At 49.0% G+C, this 23532-nt stretch overlaps 1 protein-coding gene across 1 annotated transcript in view; it reads left to right on the top strand.

Annotated features, from left to right (window-relative positions):
• Positions 1–23532, top strand: part of LOC120960984 (cadherin-99C) — a 147202-nt gene that overhangs the window by 79034 nt on the left and 44636 nt on the right. Inside the window, exons 3-5 of the mRNA XM_040384495.2 lie at positions 6572–6977; positions 8180–8358; positions 8472–8594. Coding sequence (XP_040240429.2) covers positions 6572–6977; positions 8180–8358; positions 8472–8594 — 708 coding nt within the window. The remainder of the gene's footprint in view (positions 1–6571; positions 6978–8179; positions 8359–8471; positions 8595–23532) is intronic.

Below are 23532 nucleotides of genomic sequence, written 5' to 3'. Positions count from 1 at the left end.
AGATAAATTAACACAGTTCAGCATTGGATAATCGAACCAGGGATGCATATTTTACGCCGCACCGTACCGAGGCGATCGTCTTCAGGAGCGATGCTGGCTTAACAGTTTGCAGATAGTTTTTTCTTCTGCACTCCTTTTTTTATATTTCCCACAATCCTAACGATGTGAAAATACATTTCCTGTCACCACCACGCGCGAATTGGTGAGAAGTTGTGCACAAAACCGACGAATCCCGGTGCCCCGGAACCGATCAGTTAGAGCTCTGCTAACGCGGTGAAAGGAATCGACTGGATTGATGATGGACCCGGGTGAGTCTTAATCATCATCGTGCCGGTTCATTATCGGGACATCCAGCAGCGTTCGATCTGGTTCGGTTGGAGCCTTCCTGTGTTTTAACTAATTCCCTTTGCCTTGCATAAGCAGGTAACATCACCCATCGGTTCACCCGTGTGGCAGCGCTCAAACTGGGTGCAAAAACAAAACACAAGCCAACCAGCTGGACCGCCGGACCGCCGTGTTTGCATCGTTGCTCGATCAATAATTAGCAAGAGCAAGCGGACCGAGCTGTAATTGAAACCCGGTCCTGAAAGTGGCTTCGATGGTGGCTCATGTCTGCATGTCAAAACATTTACCACCCCCGGTGAGCGAGCGGAGTGTGCGGTTGTTTGTGTGGGCAATGGAACTGGAATGCTGTTCCCGGTGTGTCTGTGTCTGGAACGTTACAAGCAAAATCAATTAAAACTAGACCGAAAGTAGAGAGAAATTGGTGCTGATGTTTGGTGCCCAAATGCTAGACATTTGCCCTCCTGCGTTTGGGGCACGGCGATGAAAATCTGTCGCTCAAACCTCATTACAGGGCTTTTCGCTCAGGCATGCGAAAAACGAAACGCAACGCAAACCCGCCAAACAATCGCCCAAGTGCATCTAATTAAATGGAAAAATAAAATAAATAATCCAATCGACATGCACCACACGACACAGCACACTGGGCCGGAGCAACGCAACTCCAACTCCAACAAACCATGGTCAGGAAGTGGTCGCAACGCGCTCTAAATGCCGTATCTGCGCTGCTGCTCTTGCTACTACCATACAAGGAGAAAACAAGTGTGCCCAATCGACAAACACAAACCGCGCTAGAGAAGCAGCGATAGGCTTAACCGACCTGGGAGAAGACCAACGCACGGCACAGCAAGCAGCCCGGAACAGGGTCCGAAACCCCGGAAAAGGTCCGGCAGAGAAGCGACCGGGTCATAAAATGAAATGAAAAGTGCACTCCACATGCAGGAGACACATTTGACACTGTGGTGCTGGGTGCCCGTTTCTTCGCCGGTGGATTGTTTAATTTGCGTACCACCCGGAGGTCGGCACCCGGTGGGGGTACAGACTACCCGTTGCCCTTCATCCGATTGGCAGCAATCCCCCCAAATTGTGAAGCCTTTGCCCTCTCTTATCCCTTCTTCCTGTTTTACGCTCCTTTCGTTACGTTGGTTTAGGTTGTACATTCCCTGGAACTGACAAACAAGTCAACATTTTATCCATCCCAAGCTGCTGCCCAAGCAGCGGCCACGGGCTTCCCTGGCAGTTGGCGGATTGGCGAAACCCATCACTCAGTAGAGAGCTCCAGCTGGCAGAGGCCGAGAGCGAAGGGAAAATAGATCCGGGGACACGCACGCATATGCAAACCGGAATGAAAGACGCTGGGATCTTATCGGTTGCCCCTTTGGCACTGTGCGTCTGTGTATCTGTTGCGATTCGCCTACCCGTAGATGCCGGTCGCAAAAGCTGGCACCAAACGATTCATCGATGGGAAACGGGCCAGTACGCACGCAAACCAGACGAGTAGCGCGGCCCACAGGATTTTGGCAGCGAGCATTGGCTGGTTGTGCAGTGCGCTAGGCGGGACCTTAAGGCGGGGACCTCCTAAGGGGTTGTCGGTATTCGCCGGGACGAAGTGAAAACGAGTTTTAATTGATTTAACAAGTTGTTGTCATTTGGAAGTTTTCTATGCATTATTTATGGGTCGTCGGGGTGTATATAAAAGATAAAAAAAAACACGAAAGCACGCATAAAAATCACGATCTTAACAGCTCACCCGATCCCGCAAGCATCCTCAGTCGCAGTCCTTCGGAGCAGGTGAAAAATCGAACACGTTCCAACATGCGGTGTTCGCTTTCCTCGGCTGTTAATAGTGTTGGAAAAGGGAAACGCCGTAGGCGAAATCCATGAAGCATTAATATGCAATCGCTGACAAACATTTAGCATTTAGCCATTTAAGTGTATGTTTTGCAATGGCCAGAGGTCAACACAAAATTTTAAACTCTTAAAACGCGGAGTTGTTAAGCCCTAATCACACCCAACAAGCTCATTTATTCAAATATTAGTGTAATTATAGTATTAAATTGTCAACGGTCAAATTAAACCTTGCGTCAGATGAAACGTGTTTGTCGTTGGCACACGATCTCCAACCATGTTACACAAATGATTAATGACGGCTCACCAGTTGTAAACCTGTCTAATCCATTCCCATCTAGGAATGCCATTTTATCAAAACACTTAATCTACAATCATTCTTCAGCCTTATCACTCGGCCACAGTCATAATTGTTAATGATTGAGTGGCGCAATTATGGCTGCAAGATTATGTCTTCTCAGCACCTTGCACCGCCGTGCATCAAACCACCGATCATAATCATCCCTTCTCGCCTCACGCAAACACACACCCCGCGTCGCAGCGTGTCATGTTACGCTACACCGCTAAAGGATGGGTTCGCAAACGTATCAACACTGCACCGGGCGTTCACCGAGTGGTCCACACACTAAATCAAACACGGCATTCACCTCACACCTCCCGTGGTCCCGTGGGAGCGAAGTGGGAGACACCAGAACGGGACCAATAAATAAATGTCACAATTTATGTCCATTCGCGCTCCAAATGACGCATCGCACCGCACCAAGGGCCGGCCGATGCATCCTCTGGCGAATTGGGAAAATCGCCCAAACGCACTCACCATAACCGGTTCCGGCGCAATGCGATGCGCGCGCTCACACACACACACAGCCCCAAACGGGAGAAGGTGAAAATGTAAGCGCATCTTCTCGCGCTTTCGGTGCATGATAAATGGGTGATCGATCTCTGGCGGTCCCGCCCGAAGAGGTTTGTGCTCATGTTTTGCCAGCAACAATAGCGCATAACCGCTTGCAATGTGTTGAGGGGGTTTTTTTTACGCGTGTTTTTTGTTTCATGTTTTCCGTATCTTTCTCTCATCTTTGCTGTTTTGCTCATCCCGTTTTGTGGCCGCATTGCTCGCCCAGTGTCGTCGATAACGAATTCTCAACAACTCACACGAAGAAACCGGTGGTATTTTGGCGTGGTTGCAGAATATTTTCACAATTAATCATTGCCGTAATCATTATTACACGCAATAATAAAACATTTTGCTTTCGATGTACAGAGTTGAAGCAGGAAGCTAGTGCTTGGGCTCTCATCGTTTACGGTGCATTGGGTTGGGTTTTGGGGGGCTACAATCTGTGTGTGTGGCCCGTTTGCGACCACAAAGCATTTGACATCAAGTAAGGGCTAAGAAAATAAGCTTAAAAGACGAAAGAGAACCTCCACACTGTAACTGTTAGGCAGGGGACCACTAATGAAGTCGTCAAAAAAGTGGACCAATTCTCGATCGAGAAAAAAAATGCCCCGGAGTGTCAGTGGGCCAGAATGGCAAAATGGTAGAGGACAAACTTTCTGGATCGTGATGCAAAGGGTGTAACAAAAAAAAAAGTTATACACAAAAATAACCCTCCAAGCGGGAGAATGAATTTGGTTCACATTTACGCAAAACTGGCGGTACCTTTGGGAAAGGGAGAACAGGAGCGGGATGGGGAAATAATTTACGAGGTATTATTATTAACGACGATTGGGTAAATTGGGCCATAAATAATGGCACAAAAAGTCCACCCTTTCGGAGCCCCCGAGGATACCGAGCCGCGGTTAAGAAAGGTTAAGCAGGCTGCTGTCGATCCGACGGACGCCCTAGGCTTTGTTTTGCTGTCTTTCTTTTTTTTGTCCTGGTCCCGAGCCAGGAAGAACGGGATCAATCTAACGTAATGAGCCTCGCAAATGCTTCTCCCGAGCACCGCTGGGAGTGAGAAAAGAACGGAATGGATGGAAAAAGTGCCGCAAAAAACAAGGGGACTAAACGGAGGCAGGACACATTCGCTCGTTAAACGTGTCCGGGGATAGATTACGGATACTATGCCCCCCCCATTTTCCACCCACTTTCTTTCACCCAGGTCAAACCCACATTTCCATCGGCATACCGAAAATGCGCTTCGGGCAAATCAGTTTTCGGTCGTTACTCTGCTTTTTATTAGCGCGATGCATGCCACATTCCAGCGAGAACCGGAGCCCAGCTCGGCGTAGACCGAACATGGAAATCTCACCTCCCCCCTGGCTGCTCGGTTGCACTTGTTGCACAGTGTCCGCAAACTGTCCACCATACCAGCCCAGCACCGCGCAGTGTATCGATGGGGAAAATCTTCGACTGCACCGCAAAACGCAACACACAAACACACACACATTTCCCGGGTAGCTACGGCGGCACCGATCGCAGTTCCCGATCGGGTTCGCGCGGCATTGCGTAAGCGAATTTGATTCGACCACTCTTCTGTCCGGCTTCGAAACTGGCAAATGCAAAATTTATGTTCCATTTCACCGAACACACGCGGGCGCAAGCGGCCTGCTGGTGCTTTATCTTTATGCCCGTGTATGGAAGCAAACACGGAGCGCCTGCAATCTATCACCAAGCATCTCGGTGCGCCTGTTACACCGTGTGCACAATCATGGCAGGCCCGGGTTTTTCGTAGTGCTGCGTGCTCTCTTGGACCGTGCCTCCCCTTGCACCCTAGCACGCTTGAATAATCGAAAGCACACTCCAGCCGCGAGGTTCCACAAACGGACGAGCCTATTTTTCAAAAACTGCTCCAAATCTTGCCCCATGCTCCCGCTCCGTAATAACGAGCCCCACGTTCCGCCCCTTTCTGGCAGGTGTAATTTTATCCCACCATGAATGGGACACCCGATTGCAAGGTGCATTTGAATATTTAATTACCCCAATCGATTCGATCCTGTTCGATTCTCCCAATCCCCATTGCGCGAGCGCGCGCATTCGTTGCGTTTCAAAGGCGAGCCCCAACTACGCAAATCATTAATCTTGCGGAGCCGACTATCTCGTTGTCGGCTTCATTTGGCCAAATCGTGCACTCGTGAGCGTGCGACTGGGTGAGGAGTGCACCGAGCAGCGAACAACAAAATAACTGGATCATTTTCTAGAACTCAGATTGCCCGGCGCACAACATCGTTCAACCTGCGCTGATCGATAACCTCAGCGACACATTGCTACGTACACGATCGATATTTCGCGCATGCGTTTGGATGGATAAAACGAGTGAGATTCTGGGTGCAGGGTTGCAGAAACTGTACTGAAAACATAGAGATAATCCAACCAGCAACAAGCAATGTTCAACTTTTTTGTAAAAATCATTGCACCACAAGGTGCAAATCATTCGATAGTGGACAAGTGGTTTGATTTTTTCTTTTTTGAGTAACTATGTTGAGTAACTATGTAACTAATTTTCACATTTTCTTCTCGAAGATTTCTGGTAAGCAATCAGTTAATTCTATTCCGCCTGCTTTCTTGTCAAAAATCACTCAACAATGAAAGCAACCAGAAGCTGGTGAGTGATGTCTGAGAGATTTGCAAAGAAACTTGACCTCATACCACTCTGAGAAGTGTGGGCTAAATTTCTTATCCCTTCCATTTTGAGTCATAGCAAATACCAAACCACCCACAAGAAGAAAGAGAATAAATGACATTTAACCACCCGACACCGCGACACACCAGCGACAGGTGAACGCGTACTCGAGTGACTAATCCCGTTGCGTTGCGGCAGGCTCGAGCGGAAATGGAATTACCATATTTTCTTCCTCGCCCTATTAATCTTCCTAATCGTTCCGATACGGACAGAACCACTTCCCTGCATCCCACGATGCTTTCTCCCCGTACCGGTCCGTTGTATTGGCGAAGGGCGGTTATGCAAATAGTAAGCGTTGCCTCACGATTTGATCCTGCCCGCCAAGAGACAAGCACCGACAATGGCAATTGCTTTGTTAGTTCTAGTTAGTATGTTAATTGATTAAACGTATCACTAATTGTTGGTGGTACGCGTACTTGTTATCCACAACACACAAACACACATACACATGCTCGCCGTTTTCAACCTCACAGGTGAAACATGGAGCCCCGTTTCGTTTCCCACGGAGCGCCGCGTGGTCTGTCCAAGGATTTACGTAGGCGCGGTGATAGAGCACAGCGCACGCGGAGGTCCCACATTATCGGGCCCGCGTATATGAATGTATAATTTGAGAGCGGCACACCGTTCGCTACTTACATTGCAATCGAAAACCCACTGCCACCTATAATCCTGCATCCAATCTCTTCCCTTCCGCCTGCTCTTTCTGCTTTTACGTCTTTAATTAATTCGTACGTTTTCGTTCTACCTTTCCCTTTTGCTAGACGCGGTGGCTACGCTCGCACGGGAAGCACACCGACAGGCCAGCCAGCGTGACATCGCGACCGGACGCGGCGACACCAGCGGAAATGACTATCAGCAGCAACACGGCCGCTCGATCGATGGCATCGATCGTCACGAAACGGGACCAGCAGCAGCAGCAGCAGCAACAGCGCAACAACAGGCACGATCGGCTACCAGAACGGTCGAGAACGCAGCATTCAGTAATGATGGTGACCAGCTTTCTGGGCCAAGCAACAGTCCGGCCGGCCGGTAGCTTGTTGCTGCTGGCAATACTTCTCGTGACCTCTTGTGCCGTTCTACCCGGCGTCGAGGGCAAGCAGCAACTGTGCGAGGTGGAAACGGGCCAATCCAGCATCATACTGGACATTGAGGAAAGCCGGGGAAGCTGTAAGTGTACTTAGCGGGCTGTGCGTGTTATTTAAAGACAGAACAGGGAAAGAGATGGAAACGAACAAACAGCTCCCAAATGTCCGTTCGTTTAAGCATAAATAGACATATTTGCGTTTTTTTACGCGTGCGCTTACTCGTATCCTCGGGCGCACGAAGGATCTTGCGGTAATACGCCTCACTCAAGCACTCTTGCGCACGACGGTACGGTAACTTTGGTACGCAATTGTCCCCTTCAGGCAAAGCCCGCTAAAAGCTACAGGTGGTGCAGCGGGATCGGGCATCCAGATAGAGTATCCCTTCGGTCGGCCAAAGTCACATTTGCTGCAACTCGAAATAGTTTTCTTTTTTTTTGCGTAAAATAGCCTTTTTTCCTTTGCTCTGCTACCCATTTTGCCCGACCAGAAGCGGCACACCATGTGTTGGCAAAAAAGTAACAACAACGGGCACAATCAATTAAAATTTGCCCTGTAGGTGGGTAGAGTAATGGTACACTTGTTTGTTGCTCGTGGACGTACCACTTCGTGACCGTTCCGGCTGCACTGTTGGGCAGCTTATTGGCCCCCGCAGGCACTAATCAGAATTAGAGCTTCCTGCGGGTGTGTTCGTGTGTGCTTGTAAGCTGCGGCATGCGCGGAGATTCCAACTGTATGCTTGGGTTGGGCCCATAAAATAATCGGGAACGGTAATTCCTGCTATTTGGAGCATCATGATCTAGTACCTCTCGATCCTCACGTTCTCTAAGAATACCATAAATATGCAGTTGCGTTTGGTTCTTTTACAGACTTAATAAAGCAGTAAAATAGAAAATTACTCAATTGGTATGGGGTTGAGGTAATGATAGAAGCAACTCCAGCCGGTCTATAATACTTCAGAATAGCATTTTGTAATGACACAGGATATAATATCAAAGTAACGTTAAATACCGATTTCGAGTTTTGATGAATTCTATGTTGCACTTTATACTTCAAACAATTTTGAAGATAACTAACGAACAGGGCCTATTACTAGAATATAAGGCGTACATTGGAATTGGCAAAGTATGAAACACCCCTGATGCCCTACATTAAATCACATTGAACCGATCAGAGATGCCGTCCCACTGCAGAACTCCTTTTCATGGGACACTTTTTTCCCGCTCCAGCAGCTCATCTGATGATCTTTACTAACCCTTTCTGGTACCTTTCGTTTCTTTTTGCCAGCCGTGGCGCAACATACGAACCCACCGGAGCTACCGATCTCGGGCGACCCGACCGATGACATCACCCTGGAGCTGGTCTTCCCAAAGGGCAAACCGACCTTCCTGCTCGACGGCAAATCCTTGCGCCTGATCCATCCACTAGATCGCGACGAGGAAAATCTCAGCCACATCGTGTTCCAGGTAGGCGGCGTTCGGTTTGCTCAATGCCAACAGCAGAAAACAGTTCCACTAAATCGCCCCTTTCGTTTTCGCTTTCGTACTCTCTCCCACTCGTGCTCTCGTTCCGAATCTAGATAACCTGCATGGTGCGGTCGACGCGTCGCAAGCGCAACATTCCAATAATCGTCCGAGTGTCGGATGTCAACGATAATCCGCCGATGTTTATCAACACACCCTACGAAACGACCGTCCCGGAGGTAGGTGTAGTGCGCTAAGATGTAGTTCTCACTCCAGGGTCTCATTCACTGGACATAGCAATTGGGTCGTTTTGGGGGTTCGTCGCAGAGGTATAGTGCCCGCAATTCTATAGGCAACGAATCTATAGGCAACAAACCCTATCCCCCAGATTGATCCTTCGAGTGCGAATGCTCGCTTTCTCTGTTTCTCTGTATCCGTTGCATTTGACTCTACTGCATTATTTATGGTGCAGCCAGCGCGTACGTGGCCTTCTTTGAACGTGGTGCGACCTCGGTTCTCCTGGGGTCGATTGGGCGCACACTAGGCGCACTAGCGGCACCAACGTTGTCGTCCCGCATCGACTATAATTGTGCAATGTGTGCGCAGAATTCCGTCGATTCCAAGATTCCAAACACCCTTAGACCGTAGAACTTCAGCCCGCATTCATCCCGTAATTCGTTACGCATAATAATTGCACATGCCATTGTGCTCCCGGTACGCTATGCCCACACGCGACCGCTACCTGACTTTACCATTATGAGCATACAGTGCGCGTACTGATGATATCATGCCTGAGGGGGTCTCTTTTTTTCTAATTCATTCCCTCACCTAGACCGACATACACGGTAGGCGAGGTTCTTGCCGTCGTGTCATTATCCCGGCACAGTGCACGCATGCTTGAATTGGATATTCACAATGCACCAATCGTGTAAAGCGGGGCGCAAGCGTACTTGTCACTAGATCTCTCTCCCACCTTCACGGAGCCTGGGAATAAAGCAAAAAGATTAAAACCATTCACCCATTCTGGTAAGGCTAACTAGATTTATGAAAGCATTGAACTCTTGCGGGTTGCATTCCAGGGATGCACAAGAGTAGAGTCGACCCTTCTACGAGCGTCGCACTATCGTCCATCGGCGTATAACCTACTTCTGCAATTGCATAATAATCCTAGCCGAGCAATCAGCACCGGTAATGGTACGTGGGTGTTAGATCATCCCACAACCCTATCATCATTATCATCGCTCGTCAGCGTGTGGCACTGTGTTGCTCCTCTACCGGTTTATTACCTTTCTTTCCAATGTCTCTGCTGATGCTGCTGCTGAACAATCGTGAAACCGTGGTTCCCATTTCCTACCTCATTCAGCTTTTTTTTTTATTTCCACCAGGACGATATCTTGAACAGTTTCCTGAGGTTCGTTTTTCCCGAGGTTTGCGTGTGCGCTAGCTGCAGCATGCCGTCCATTACCTCCTCCACATCCGAATCGGAAGGTGGTATTTTATCGATCTTATCGATACTTAATGCTTTGTTTGTGCAGCAGAAATGGAGCTGAAACAGTTCGTGACTTATTTATTACCTCGCCCGCTCAGCTGCCTTCTCCGGAGTTCCGTACCTCAAACAAGAGACCGAGCGATGAATCTGACGATTCTGGTACAACCATCCCGGTCGTTGGTGAAATGATGTGCGGTAGAAACATAACAAGGCAAAGCTCCTCCTAGCTGCAGGTCGGTAGCTCGCATCGATCGGTTGCTTCAAAGGTTTGTAATTAAAGCGCGTGACGTTTGCTTTTGCTTATAGCTTGGTGGGTAGCCAGATAAACCTTCTCCTCCTCCGCGATCGATCGCCATCCGACGCGATAAATACTGTGATTAGGTTTTTGTTTTAATTAATTCCTCTCGAAATGATGCGTTCGAGTTGGCGGCAGTCTTCTTCCTGTTTCCCGTGCCGAGTGGATCTCGCGGCACTTTGTGCATTGTGGGCGTACCAGCTAACAACTTTGTTGTCTTGCTCACTTTCTCCGACCCCTATTCTGGTCCACTTGGCACACAAATCACACCAATAGCTAAATCCGACTGCAACCGTTAAGAAGAACGAAAGCGCAACATTACAGCGCGGTGAACAGCACCGACAAGCTTTCTTTCGCCCGGCAACAATCTAAACATACAAACCCTCGGAACCAACAGCAAAACCGGTCCACTCCGACCGGTCATCTCGACACTCACACCTCGCTGAACAACGAGAAAAAAAAATTAACCCCCCGAAAAGCTTTTAGCGAAATTATTAGCACCATGTGCGCGATCGCACACGCGTGTCCCCGAAGCGTGTTGCGACTTTTCTCTCGCCCCTCGCTTTAGGTTTGTAATTTCTTGTCACCGTCTACTTCTGCGACCTCCTTTCAGCAATAGCGTTAAACTGCAACTAAGCGCTTGTGAGAGTCATCGATTCACATATCTTCGAGACGAGACGCAACAGACGCACTGTAATCCCACGCGTTAAAATACTCAAACCGTAGACTGTGGCACGCTGGATTAATTGACATCCTCTGCCCGGAAGAAAGCAATCCAATAACGTCTCGTCTATCCACGAGCGTCTCGTCGGTTAAGTTTATCTACTACGCAAAGGATAACATTTATCACCCACCCAAAGGGGTGAGGTTGTTGTACACTCGTCGAGTAGACGATAAATTTATGTGACTTAGATCACAACCCCACCCCGTCCGAAGAGATTGCGATCGTACGATTCGCACGCGAACCTGCCGGAACCACCAGCGTCATAAAAGGCACGAAGGTTTGTTTCTATTTTTATTAGCTGACTTTGAAAGTGCACAAAAACGCAGCCACATATACCAGACCCCGCACCGAGCCATCTAACGGAAGAAAGTGAGATCCAGGAACCTGGCAGCACTTCTCACGCGCATCGGGTCAACTCAATTTGACCTCACCTTTCATTCCACCTCGCAGCGTAATATTTTATTTTCAACAGCTCGTCCAACACGTATGCGTGCGGCCCCCTTCGGTAACGGTTTAATTTGAAAATCTTAAATCCCTTACGGAAAAGAGCACTGTGTGTATGTGTGTTGCCGGATAATTAGAAAGCATTCACCAGAAAGCATCCGAAGGAATGATATTAAGGTTAAAGATGCCCTCGGGGAGAACTCGTCGCACTCTTGGGGTTCGTCGTGTCACTCGTGTGGTGTGAGAACGCATGAATCACGTCATTTCGGAACGATCCCCCTTCTCAAAAACCAGTGTTGGTGTTGACGGCGGAAATGCGCGACATTTTAATAAACTCTTTGATCCTCGCGGCCTCTCTCTTATTCCCTGATCGATGGTTATTGTGTGATCGTTCCGCACAACGTTCAAATGGAACGCGCGTACACCATGTTCTTCCATATTCACCGACAAGCTATTTATAATTATGCAATTATAGTCCCTTATTACCTGATTGTTTTGATTATCGTGCCAGTTTTATCGAGCAGTCGTCGGAAACTGTTGCTGACTACGGGAAGCTGATATGTGACTGGAATTGAAATGAGCAAGACCTTGACGTTGGGGTGATTCGGTGTGTTAGGATCTGCTTTCCAATAGACTCCGCCAACGTCAAACCATACCCTGCAGACGTATTTGTTGTGACGAAGTAATCCCTTTCCACATCAAACGGATCAGATTGCAGGAAGCGGCAAGTGACATGGTGCTAAAACCAACCCCTATCCCATAGTTCATGTATCGAACACTACGGGGGATACTGACCTCGCCTGATTTATGGACGGTTAATTAATTGCAGCACAACTGTCAACTGTGGAGGGTTTTTTGCCGATTAAAATTCAAAGCAATATTATACGAATCTTGACCCGGGTCGAAACGCAGCGTGCAGCAGTGACTTGGGCGACGTCACAAGCGACGAACCTGTTCTGACGCGCACACACTCCACCCCAGTGGGCTGTACGATCGGTGATTGTGGAATGATATAATTAACGTGAAATAAGCAATACGCGAATCGCGCACGTCCCAGGAAAAGCTCACCGCGTGGAATGAGGAAACGCCGTCGCACGGGCGAAAGCAGCACGGAGATCGTGTGCCCGGGTGTGCACCCGTGCTGCTTACCCAACTGCCCCGGAAGGGACGGTGTGCAAGCGAATGGCGCAAGCAGACAAGCAAACAAGCAAAAACCATCCGCAAGAATTAGCTTCTAATGAGGGAGAAATTTTCCTGTGAATTTCATTAGGCGAAGGATAGTTTTTGCTTCCCCATGCTCGGGGCGAGTTTTTTTTTGTGTTTCTCCTCTTCGCTGCAGACGTATGTGCCAGTGCCCACTGCTTGTTTGACGTCGTCGTCAAAGCTAGAACTGGATTAATCGATAACCATATTTGTGCAAATGTGATGGCCTACATGTCTCGTTTTACTCGTGCCCGCGCCCGGACAACGTAACAAGATCGTCTTTTCCAGGCCGGCCTATCTTTCAAGCATTCCACCGCCGATCGAGGGAATGCGATAAAATGGGAGGATCGCGGTCGCACACTGCCAGCCCCACATGCACTAATGCTGCCGCGTTTGGTATCAGGCACCACAGCATCGGTGTTTGTGCAACAGGCTAACCGGTAGGGCGTGAGTGTGTGTTGTTTTTTGTAAGTTGCATATTTACAGCGCCAGTGCTGGTACAACATGGGCCAAAATGGTTACAACCGCTACTTAAAGTAGCCCTACTCTGTGCCCTTCTGGGAGTGCAGGCAACCATTAGCCAAAATTAGCATGACTGTTATCGTTCCGTTCCAACCCGGGAAACATGGTCAAAATTTTTCTAACTTTAAACGAGTGTTTATTATTATTCACCCTTCGGGCCGGGAGTTTTTCGGGGCAAAACACATCTCGCTACGCCAGCGGCAAAGCATTCTCCCCATTTCCGAAACGATGTGCAAAAAAATGTGGCCAAACCCTTGGCTTTTGTGCGTGTGTGTGTGTGTGTTGCTTTACTGTGAGTAACATCTCGCGTTATACCACCCGAATCGTAGCGATCAGGGACCACCGCAACGACCGTCCGATTCCCGTGGGCGAGGATCAACCCTGATTAGGTTTCTTATTTTTGTGTTGCCTCGTTTTTCCGATACTTTCCCCCAGATTCCCAAACCGCCCCATTTGCTGGTGATTGAAAGTTTGTCGATTTTTACATGCCCCCCCACATCCCAGCCTCCGGAGCTCAGGAGGATCGATTGTGATCCACCCCTTGGCGGATGGAATGTTCGTTTATCGTAACGTCATTAAACGACGGTGTGTTTATTTTACCAGCTTTTCGCTGTCGCTCGGCCAACAGCTAATAGCCATACGGAGAGGGTGTTTTGTTTTTTCTTCCCTGTTTTCGTTCCCCCGTCCCTTGCCCGATTGCATGTCTTATTTCGCGTCCACTTAAGGGCGTCCACGCGTTTATGCGAACACGCACCCCATCGGAACAACCAGGCATCGGCAAATTGTCCGCACAAAAGATGACGCTGAAAATAATAACGCTAAAATGTGGCAAAAGATTATTACGCCGATCGGCACCGACCCCGAATGACGGTTGGTTGTGACGACGCGAAGTTGCGCGCATCAGACGATCATGATGATGATGATGATAATCATGTTCATAAAATTTGATGAGAATACTCGTTAATTATATTGTTCGAAATCGAAAATCACTGTTTCTGTGTCCATCGTTTGCGATGCGATAGTTTGTCCAGCTTGGCAAGCAACCCAACAGGGGAAAAAGTAATCCCTGCCCTGCGGTCGTCGGGATCGGGGGAAGCAGGTGCTTTAAATAAATCACTTCCATCACCAAACCCTGTGAGCGATCAAGTTAATTGTAGCTCGCATCAGGTTGGGATGAAAATTAAAAACGGCCACCTAACGATGTGTGATATTAATTTCCTATTTGCATTTGCGGTCGTTGCGATCAAGGTCCTCCTGGTGGGTTATTTACAATAAACGGGAGTGGAAAAATGCAATCTCACTCACAATAGCCTACGATCGAGCGATATTGTCGGACGGCATCATTTGTCATGCCATCGTGGCTCAGGGTCAAGCGTCTCTTGGTGTCTTGTGTCGTGTACAGCACGGAACGAAATGACTCCCGCACGTCTAGAATTGTAACAATTGCATTTCAAATATGTGTGTTCCTCCGTCCGGTTTCTTCCGCCCCCGGTTTAGGATTGGAATGCAGTATTGGCAGTCGTCACTTTACACCCATTCAGAAATCGAGCACTCGATCGATCGCGCAACCTCCTCGAGAACAGAGCAACCTGTCAAAATCATAAACGGTTTCGTGACACATCGAAACACCCCTTCGACGCCTCGCTCGCCAGGTTTGGGGCTCTGAGCATGTGCTTTTGTATTAAAGCGACCGTAACAACAACAAAAAAGCGGCCAACTCCAACGCAACCACAATTCCGATCACAACAACGATCACAAGCTGGTTTGCGTGCAGTTTAATTTCAAATGTTTTTTGTTGTCTTGCCCCTATCCAAGCTGCCATGCACGTTTTGTACAAACAAATTAGTGACGACTACTTAACGTCTCGATTGCTACCCCGTTTCTTGCTGGCCACGGGGGGGGAGGGGTTTGTTTTGGACAAAAAGGGGGTTCCCACTATTATTATTGCTTTGCTTGAGAGTGTAAGCCCACCCAAAAAGCTCCAAATCACCACCGGCCAACCAAATCCACTTCAGCCCGATATGGACGCGAAGTGCACCGCGCGCGCACACCAAAGAAACCGTTCGACGGCGTTCCCGCACTCCGATGATCGTTTACCAATCGATCAGCAATCCGGCACGGCTCGATTGACAGTTTAACCTTCAGGCGCGTTCCTTCAAGCGGCGAGCGTACGGCGCAAAATTCGGCGCGGAAGATTTTGTCATCGACCGTCTACCATGCATGCGCGATCGCCGGGATGATGCTTTTCCGTGCCGGTGACTGGTGATTTTCTCACGACTTTGCCATTAAACGGTCGGTGATGCCCGTTGGGAATTCGTTGTGCCGCGGTGTATCTAACCCACCATGCACCACGCACCACCATCACCTTCCCGTCCCGAACCAATATTATTAATTCAAATTATCTGCTCCTAATTGATCGTGCCCGTGCACCGCGATGATGCTCTCTTATGCAAGCCCACTATCGAAAATGGCAAAACGGGAGTTTTTACCACACCGTTGACAAACCGCAAGCGCAAGAAGCGAACGCAATCCCATCGCCGCCGCCATTGGTGTTTGCGCACTTCTTTCAAGGTCTTGAAAGGTTCCGTCCAAACCAACAAAAAAAAAACAACTCCCCGACTGGAAATCATGCTACGTGGCTGCCTGGTAACTGTCCCTCAGTTTGTGTGTGTAAATTAACGTGCATATTGAGCAGTTCTCATCGGGTCTCGGGCGCAAAACCGCAATTATGAGTCGTAATCATTTTTTTGCCATCTTAATTCGTACTCGCCACCAATGAAGAAATCGACAGTGATGTGTGTCGAGAGGGGCTCTTTTCCCCCTCCTCTCTCGCATACTTTTCTGCAATTCAAAAATGGGACGGTTTTATGCGCATGCAAGAGAAGCGCGCACGAGGAGGAAGCCAGCAACCAAACAGGACAGAGGAAACCCGATCGCTAAGCGTGATCGTCTATAAAACGAATGCACCGAGGTTCGGTTTTTTTGGAAAGTGCCTTCACATCCCTCAAGCGTCTCATTTAATGAGATTCTTGATCTGCCGTGATATTACACGTCGCGCGGCAGCACTTTTAGTGCGCTGTAAAGAAACATACACATTTGAATATCGGGACCGGTCGGGCGTGAAATGGGCTTCCGAGAAAGAGAAACGAGAATGTGCGAATCAAATTTCCCAACTTCATCTGTTCGATTCCTGCAATTTCTTGAGCACTGTGTTCGGAGCAGGGGGGACAAAAACGGAGCGTTCGGCAGCCTTTCGGTGCATGAACTGAGGCAAGCAATTTGTGCCATTTGCCACAGCAACAAATATTATGCAAAAAGATGCTTATTTAAACCTGTCTATTATTGTTATTTCCGTTCTGTTTGAGGTTTTGGCCTAAACAATTCGACTGCAAATTGACACGCACAAGCACTAATGGAATGAGTTTGTCCGAACACATGTTCTTTTCTTTCCTATCCTATATTCTGTTTCACATTCGCCTTAATCTTGTTTTGCAAATGTTTACAAAACAAACGATGAAGGACCGATGCATTTGTATTGCTTCGGCAAAAGTGTCAAATACAAAGTTTAAGATGCAAGTTGGAATGATTCGCGTTGAAACCGCATTATACCTTCGCCCGTCTGTTAGAAGGTTTCTTACCAGCATCGAATTTACTGCTCCATAAAAGCAAACGGCAAAGGTATAGCCTTCCAGCAATATTCATAACGCCGACGATAGAATGATTGTTCCGCCAGCGCCGACAAAGAGCTTAATTCTACGCAATTATGCTAATTAACTTCTTAAATTCTATTCTTCAAGTCACTTTTATCGCTAAACCAGCGACGACAGTTTGGAACCAGTCGGTCACACTTTTAACGCGTCGGTTCCCTGTCACAGTACACTTGTGACAAGGTGAATTATCTATGCACCAAAAATAAAATCACGATCTGCACTCCATTTTATTCACCCACCGCATTTATTCATCCTAATCGGCTTGCATTTGTTCCGTGTGCAGCAGGCCGCAATAGCATAGCCGAGGTAACACACCTTAAATGCTATCAACGGTACCGCTGAGTGACAATTTTAAGCCACTTAGCCACCATAATGAAGCCATAAAACGACCTCCACACGTGGCGACGGGGAAATAAACTACGAAAGACTTGCGCGCGGCCAGAACAGCGACGAACCTTCCGCAAGTGAACAAATTTGCACGTCGAAGGATATGACACTGGCGTACCAGTACCACGTTTCTTGCGTTTCTCTTCAACGCATTATACGCACCCCGTGACATTTAGCAAACTTTTTTGCTAAACGAGATCGACGAGCAAATGGGGTCAGCTGAAGGATAGCTATCAAGATATATGCGTGTGCAGTTGCACCCCGCCGTCAAGATACATTAAAATTAAAACAAAATCTCATCAAACTGCTGCGGGCAGTTACTCACAGGACGGGGGGGAATACAAAGAAACAAGTCCACTTCGTGCATGAAAAAGGTTAATGAAATCCAATAAAGAGAATCTGCGGCAAAGGTGCAGGAGACCCCGCAGCAATTAACCTGATCAACGTGCCAAATCGGGACACATGTTTCCCGACTGGCAAGTAGAACGTGAACGCGACAGAAGCAAGAAAATAACGAAACGAGGCCACCAGGAGCAGTGCCCAAAATTGAGTCACATCGGTCAGCGTGGAGTTGGGAAAGAGCCGGGCGGCTGGCACGTTTTGGGGTGAGCCATTTAGCGATGGAAAAAGGGAAAAAAAGACACAACAGCATACTATACTCAAAAGCCATGTCCGAACATCCGATTTGTGCATGTCGCAAACAGGCTAACATCGAATCTGTCGGGTGAAAATACTCAGACAGAGAGAAAGAGAGAGGATAGCATTGGGTTCTAAATCACGATTCCTTTGCTCCCTTGGGTTCGGCTGCCTGGATGGATTGCTGTTGGGGCGTTGTATCGTTGTTGCTAATACCGGTAGCGAAGACAGTAGATACAAAAAGAATACAAAAAACCGATGATTCGGACACTCCCAAAGATGGGCGCGTGTAGCAGTCTCGTTGCACCGTGTGGATGGACTTCTAAAAAATTAACAACGTTTTCCGAACATACCGAAGTTGCAAAACCGCGGCTATTCCCTCCTACAATCCCACAGATGCGACCGCGCTCCCTTTTGAGCACTGAGCTTCTTCCGTCCGACGGCCTTTCCAGAGCAAGGGCAAGTTATAATGAACAAAAACCACAGCTCCACTACCACCACGACCACCGTTACTACCACAAGCGATTCTGGCTTGGACGTGAGCTCGCGATAAGCGAGGGAAATATCCAGGCAACAAGGGCAGCAGAGCACAGCATTTTTTACACGATTTCCCCCCTTTTTTCTCGTATCCTGTCCGACATAATCCTCTCGCGTGGCTTAACACGACCATACGGTCGGTTTGGGGTGTTTGCCGGGAATTTGCCATCGATCGCGAGTCATCGGTCCCGATCGCAAAGAAACTCCGATCCGCGCAAATCCGCGTGACCACGACCAACGCCGCCTCTGCATGACCGGTTTTTTTGCGTGTTTGTTTCTGCACCGGGATCGATCGGGAAGCACGCTCGCGCGAAGATACGCGATGACTTCCACCCTTATTCTAAAGGTTCTGGGCCGCATACCGCAACGAATGTTGCCGCCACGCTGGGCCGAGAATGAGGGAAGAGGAAACGGCACCAGATCCCAGAACGGTGTCGACAACGGTACTCATTCAGACACACACACACACACACACACACACACACGCGGAAGTTGCACTTCGAAGAACGTAACAATTTCATCGGAGCGCAATTGTGATGTCGCGGCGTTCGTGCGATTCGTAAGTGTGCGACGCTTTCCGCGTAGTCGGGCCAAAAGGTGCGAAATGGGATTTTGAGAGTTGAGACGTTAGACAAGTGTCACCGTAAGTGGGCAGGTCCCAGAAAAAAAGCGGGCGAAGGGACTCAACTGAGCATTTTTGAGCAAGGCGGAAGTTAAAAACACAACTCTGACAAGTCTCCGACAAAACAAGCGAATTACCCTTCTACCACACCTACCAAACACACAGATTGGCCCTGTTTTGGACAGCCAAACCATTCTCCCTTTTTCGGAACACATTAATCTTAAGTAAGCACAGCCAGTACGTCTCATGCGCGGTCAAGATCGGGTAGGTGCGTGCAGGCCAAACCGTTACCGCTAGTTTCAAATCGCCGTGAGTTGCCAAAATCTGCACGCTCTAGCAATAATGATGACTAACCGGGCGAGCCAACACCACATGGCCTCGACGGCGGTCAGCAGTGCTGTAGCAATCGTCCTGCCGTCCCAAGGCGTCTATTAATCTAAGCCGCTGCATTTAACACGAACACACACAATACATTTGTTACTAGCCGGTCGTGGACAGCTGAAGAAAAGCTTAGCGTCGGCAGGCGACGAACCCGAAATGCTGCCGGCGAACACAGACGAAACGACGATTAGCAATTACGCATGCAAAAGCGATGTGTGTGTGTGTGTGTAGAGCTTGACATATGAGTTCCTTTGCGGTTTGCTCAACACAGACACGCTACCCCAAACCCCTTTAAACGTCCCTCTAACTAACCGCGATTCAAAAGAAGGGGCCAGAGTTTGCCTATTTTTTGGAGAGGCCTGAGCACAACAAACCGCAGCTCGGAACAATGCAAATCGTGTGCCGCTGGTGGACGGGTTTAGCCGTGATCGCCAATTTCGACCATGAAATGTCACAACAGATTAACGGTAGCGGTTTTGCACGGTCGTTGCAATCAGTGCAGGAGGCGCGAGGCGCAGCTTGAGAGCAGGTGGTTGTTAAGCCGAACCGTTGCAACATTAGCTCTGACCCGGTTGTCGGTTGGAGTTTGTGTGTGAGACGTTGCAAAAAAAACGCTTTAAAATCAATTACAAAGACTTTAAAATAAATCCGCACAAGCTAATTCTGTACGGAGCGAGCGCTTTGTGAGAACGCTAAGCAAACTCATCTACCATTTTGTTATGGCCCAAACGGCCAAGAGTCCGCACTAGCGCTAGATTGTATTTGAGCATAAATTACGATGATTTATCTTGCACGCATACCACAAACACTGAACTTGAACTCATTTATGTGCACGCGCAGCAAAGGTATCCTGCTGTGAGCTGGCGAAGGCTTCCAAAATTGCGCCCCCGCCCTGTGAAGGAGCATCAAAACATCAGCACAGGGTGTATAGAAGGGCGTCTGTAACTCCGATGTTAATCTTAACGAGCCACGGCGATGCCAACCGCGCAACCTATCAGTCTTCGATGGTAACTACTGAGTACTGCCGTACAAGTGAGCCCCGTATTTTACGACCATCTCTTAGTTACGACGGTATGGTAAATAAAAGTCAAAGTCAAAGTCATGTCAAACAAATTACGTGCCACCACGTGTCGTATCCATTGCCCGCTGCCAAAGCCGTCAACGCGCCATTGGGGGCGGGTGGTGATTAATCTTTGCATACGGCCAGTGCTTGATCCATGTGTATACGGACTGAATTGAAGGCAAACCAATGGGCAACGAAAGAATGAGGTCAGGAAAAATTCTCCTGATCATTCGTCCAACTCCACCCAGTTGGCAGCCACTCGAGATGGTGCAACCATTATCAACATTGTTGCAATTATAAGGAAACCTCTCTGGCAATGGAGGTGCAATGGTAAACACGAGGATTAAGATCATATTTCTCATGCCCTGCCAGTGCACCCACCCACCGCCCTCCCACGCACAAGCACCATCGATCGATCGCAGATAAAATGTCGGATTAGCACACTCGGAAATGGCACCGGTTCAAAACGAAGGCGCTTTGATGACTTTCCGCGAGTGAAGTATGGAGGGAGGCTTAAGATTGAGCAGGCGCGCGCTGCTAACTTGCCCACTTAATCCGTGTAATTTTACACTTTGCACAAATAGCAAAGCAGCACGGTCGCCTCCACCTACTCGCCCGCACACGCTTGCAGTACACCGCAGGAGGTGATCTAAATGTTTTATGGGCGCAAAATTAGTATCTCATAACTGCTACACAGGCCACACCACATAATACCCTGTTTGATAATGACTAATTTCCCACGTCGCTGCCGATAGAGTGCGCATTGAACTCGATCTCCCCTGCCCCGGCCTGATCTTGACAGCGACAAATGCTCCACCCTGGACGACCTTTTTTGGGCAGGGAGGAGTGGAACCATCCATTTAGCCATACGAAAAGGGTGAAAACTAACGGCACTGGGTCGCCTTTTTCCTGACTGCAATCGCAATAATGACACCCCTATTCGGTCGCCCGAAAGCCAATGTTCTTTCAGCACCACACCGGACAATGGCCCCAGAATGGGGACCTTATTAGAAAGCACTCTATAATTGATCCCCGACCGGACGCGTGGGGCGCTCTTTTGTCACCCCGGGTTTGCTGACAAATTGCATTGCATTCTTCTGCTGCCGGCTAAGGTGATCTCGAACTAGATCTACCCCATTCGATAAGCATAGAATCGGACCGAGTGGCGGCAGTGGTGCGGCCTGGTCAATGTTGACCATAATTGGACACCCGGTTGCCGGTTTGCAGCGAGCGAGCCGCTCCAATCGCTGATGGTACCCACGATGGTTGAAGATATGCTCGCGGGGTTTTACATCGATCGAGCGCAGAGTTGGCGGGGTTGCGTTGCGCCAAGCAATCGCCTCTACCGTCGCTGTTTGTTGAAGAATTTTAATCAAGCATCAGGTGCTGCAACGGGTGCCCTCTTTCTCGTTCTTTCTTTTGTCGCCCGATCAGCCGACAAGTTGGGCGCGAACATTTGATTGATCGAATCGGGAGTCGAGCAATCCGACCGGCGGGCAAAGAATTCGCGTCTCATTAGCGTACCTTGGCGTTTGAAACACACACACACATACATACCGTCACACAGCACAAAATACAACTGAGCATCGCTGCTGGAAGGTGTGCTACTCATCGGAGTGAGCTTATCCAGTAAATCTTGCGATCAACCCAAACCTGACAACACCTGATGACGCTGGCAGACGTGCTTGCATACACTTGCCGATCACGTTGCCATCTTTCCCATCCCCTGACGGTTCGCCACCTTGTGGCGAATGTTAATATAGGTCACAAAGGGAGGACCGTCCCGGCAGGGAGGTTCCCCTCCGTTAGCTCGGTTTGTCCATTTCACCCACGAGCGAAAACAGAAATAAAATCAAAATAAACCCGGTGAAGAGAATCGATCCACCCAGGTGAAGTTGAGCGATCATAAATAATTCATTTCTCAACCAACCACATCCCCACCGTCTATCAACAGAACGCCCACATCCACGAATCTGTTTCGCCAAAACATTCGCCGTTCGGGCACGATTCGGGGTGCGCGACCGTTGGAATTAAAACAGGACACAGGTTTCGGCCGGGGTTTTGCTTCTTACTGCTGGCGGCAGAGATACACCTTGCATTCTACTACCTTTCCCCCTCTCGCAGGATCGTACCATTATTGTTGTTGATGTTCATGGTTGCTTCCCTTACAACGAACCCCGTTTTGTGACCGTGTGCCCGAGAAAGAAAGAAAAAAAGCAGCCACGATCGGAGCGTGCAGTCCTGATGAGGGAGCCACTCCTTTACCGCGGCCCTACGGATTCCAGATTGCTTCCAGCGTTCGCTTCGCCCGCTCATCGACACCAAAGCTGCTGCCCCGGTAGGACTGGCAGGTGACTTATGGAAAACTCGACTCCCGGCTGACTTGATCGGCGAGAGGGGGAGATCGTGTAAAACACCGAACAAGAACGACGTTGTCGTCGTCGTCGTCGCAGCCGGGAAGATAAATCTTCCACCACTCGTCGATGAAAAAAGGGGTTCGTCGCCACCCAGCCGCCGTTGCTTTAATCGTGCTTTCTAATGGCTGCAAGGTGTCCCTCCTTGTTTTTTTGTTTTGCAAAGTGCATGCCGGCACGAAGCCGATCGGTTCCGCTTGAAGCCGTATTCGTGTCGCATTCTGTCGGTCGGGTGAGTGAAGCAACCGCAGCAAAACGAGCTACAGACGCTCCAATTCGATCCTCTCTCCTGGTGTCTTGTGTCTTTTAGGCAAATGCCCCGTCCGGGTAACAAGTGAACTTACTGCGCTCGAAGTGCCTTCCTGAGCCATGCAATTGTACCTTCAAGCCGGCTACGCTTTCATTAGGAAGGCTTGCTAATCGACTTTGGTCCGGAATCCGAAGTTTAATGTGATTCCGTTCATCACCCTAGCGGCCCGTCCATCCCCTCCTCCGTTTGGTGCGCATTTAATAAAGCAATAAAACCGTATTATCCCTAGTTATTCACGTTCCCCCAGAATTGCGGTTCTTCCTACCACTTCCCGGTTTCGGAAAGGTGACGACAGGCGAAGAATGCCGACGGCAATACAAGATAGAACAGCGCATTCGCCCCTTCGTCGCAAGCAAATAAAAGCAAGAATAAACATCGCCTGAGGTGGCGGCTCCGTGGCCGGGGTGGCGGACAGACACACTCGCCGAGCGATAGTGCTA

The sequence above is a fragment of the Anopheles coluzzii genome, chromosome 2, assembly GCF_943734685.1.
Source record: "Anopheles coluzzii chromosome 2, AcolN3, whole genome shotgun sequence".
Lineage (NCBI taxonomy): Eukaryota > Metazoa > Arthropoda > Insecta > Diptera > Culicidae > Anopheles > Anopheles coluzzii.
This window is presented reverse-complemented; position numbering and strand designations above follow the sequence as displayed.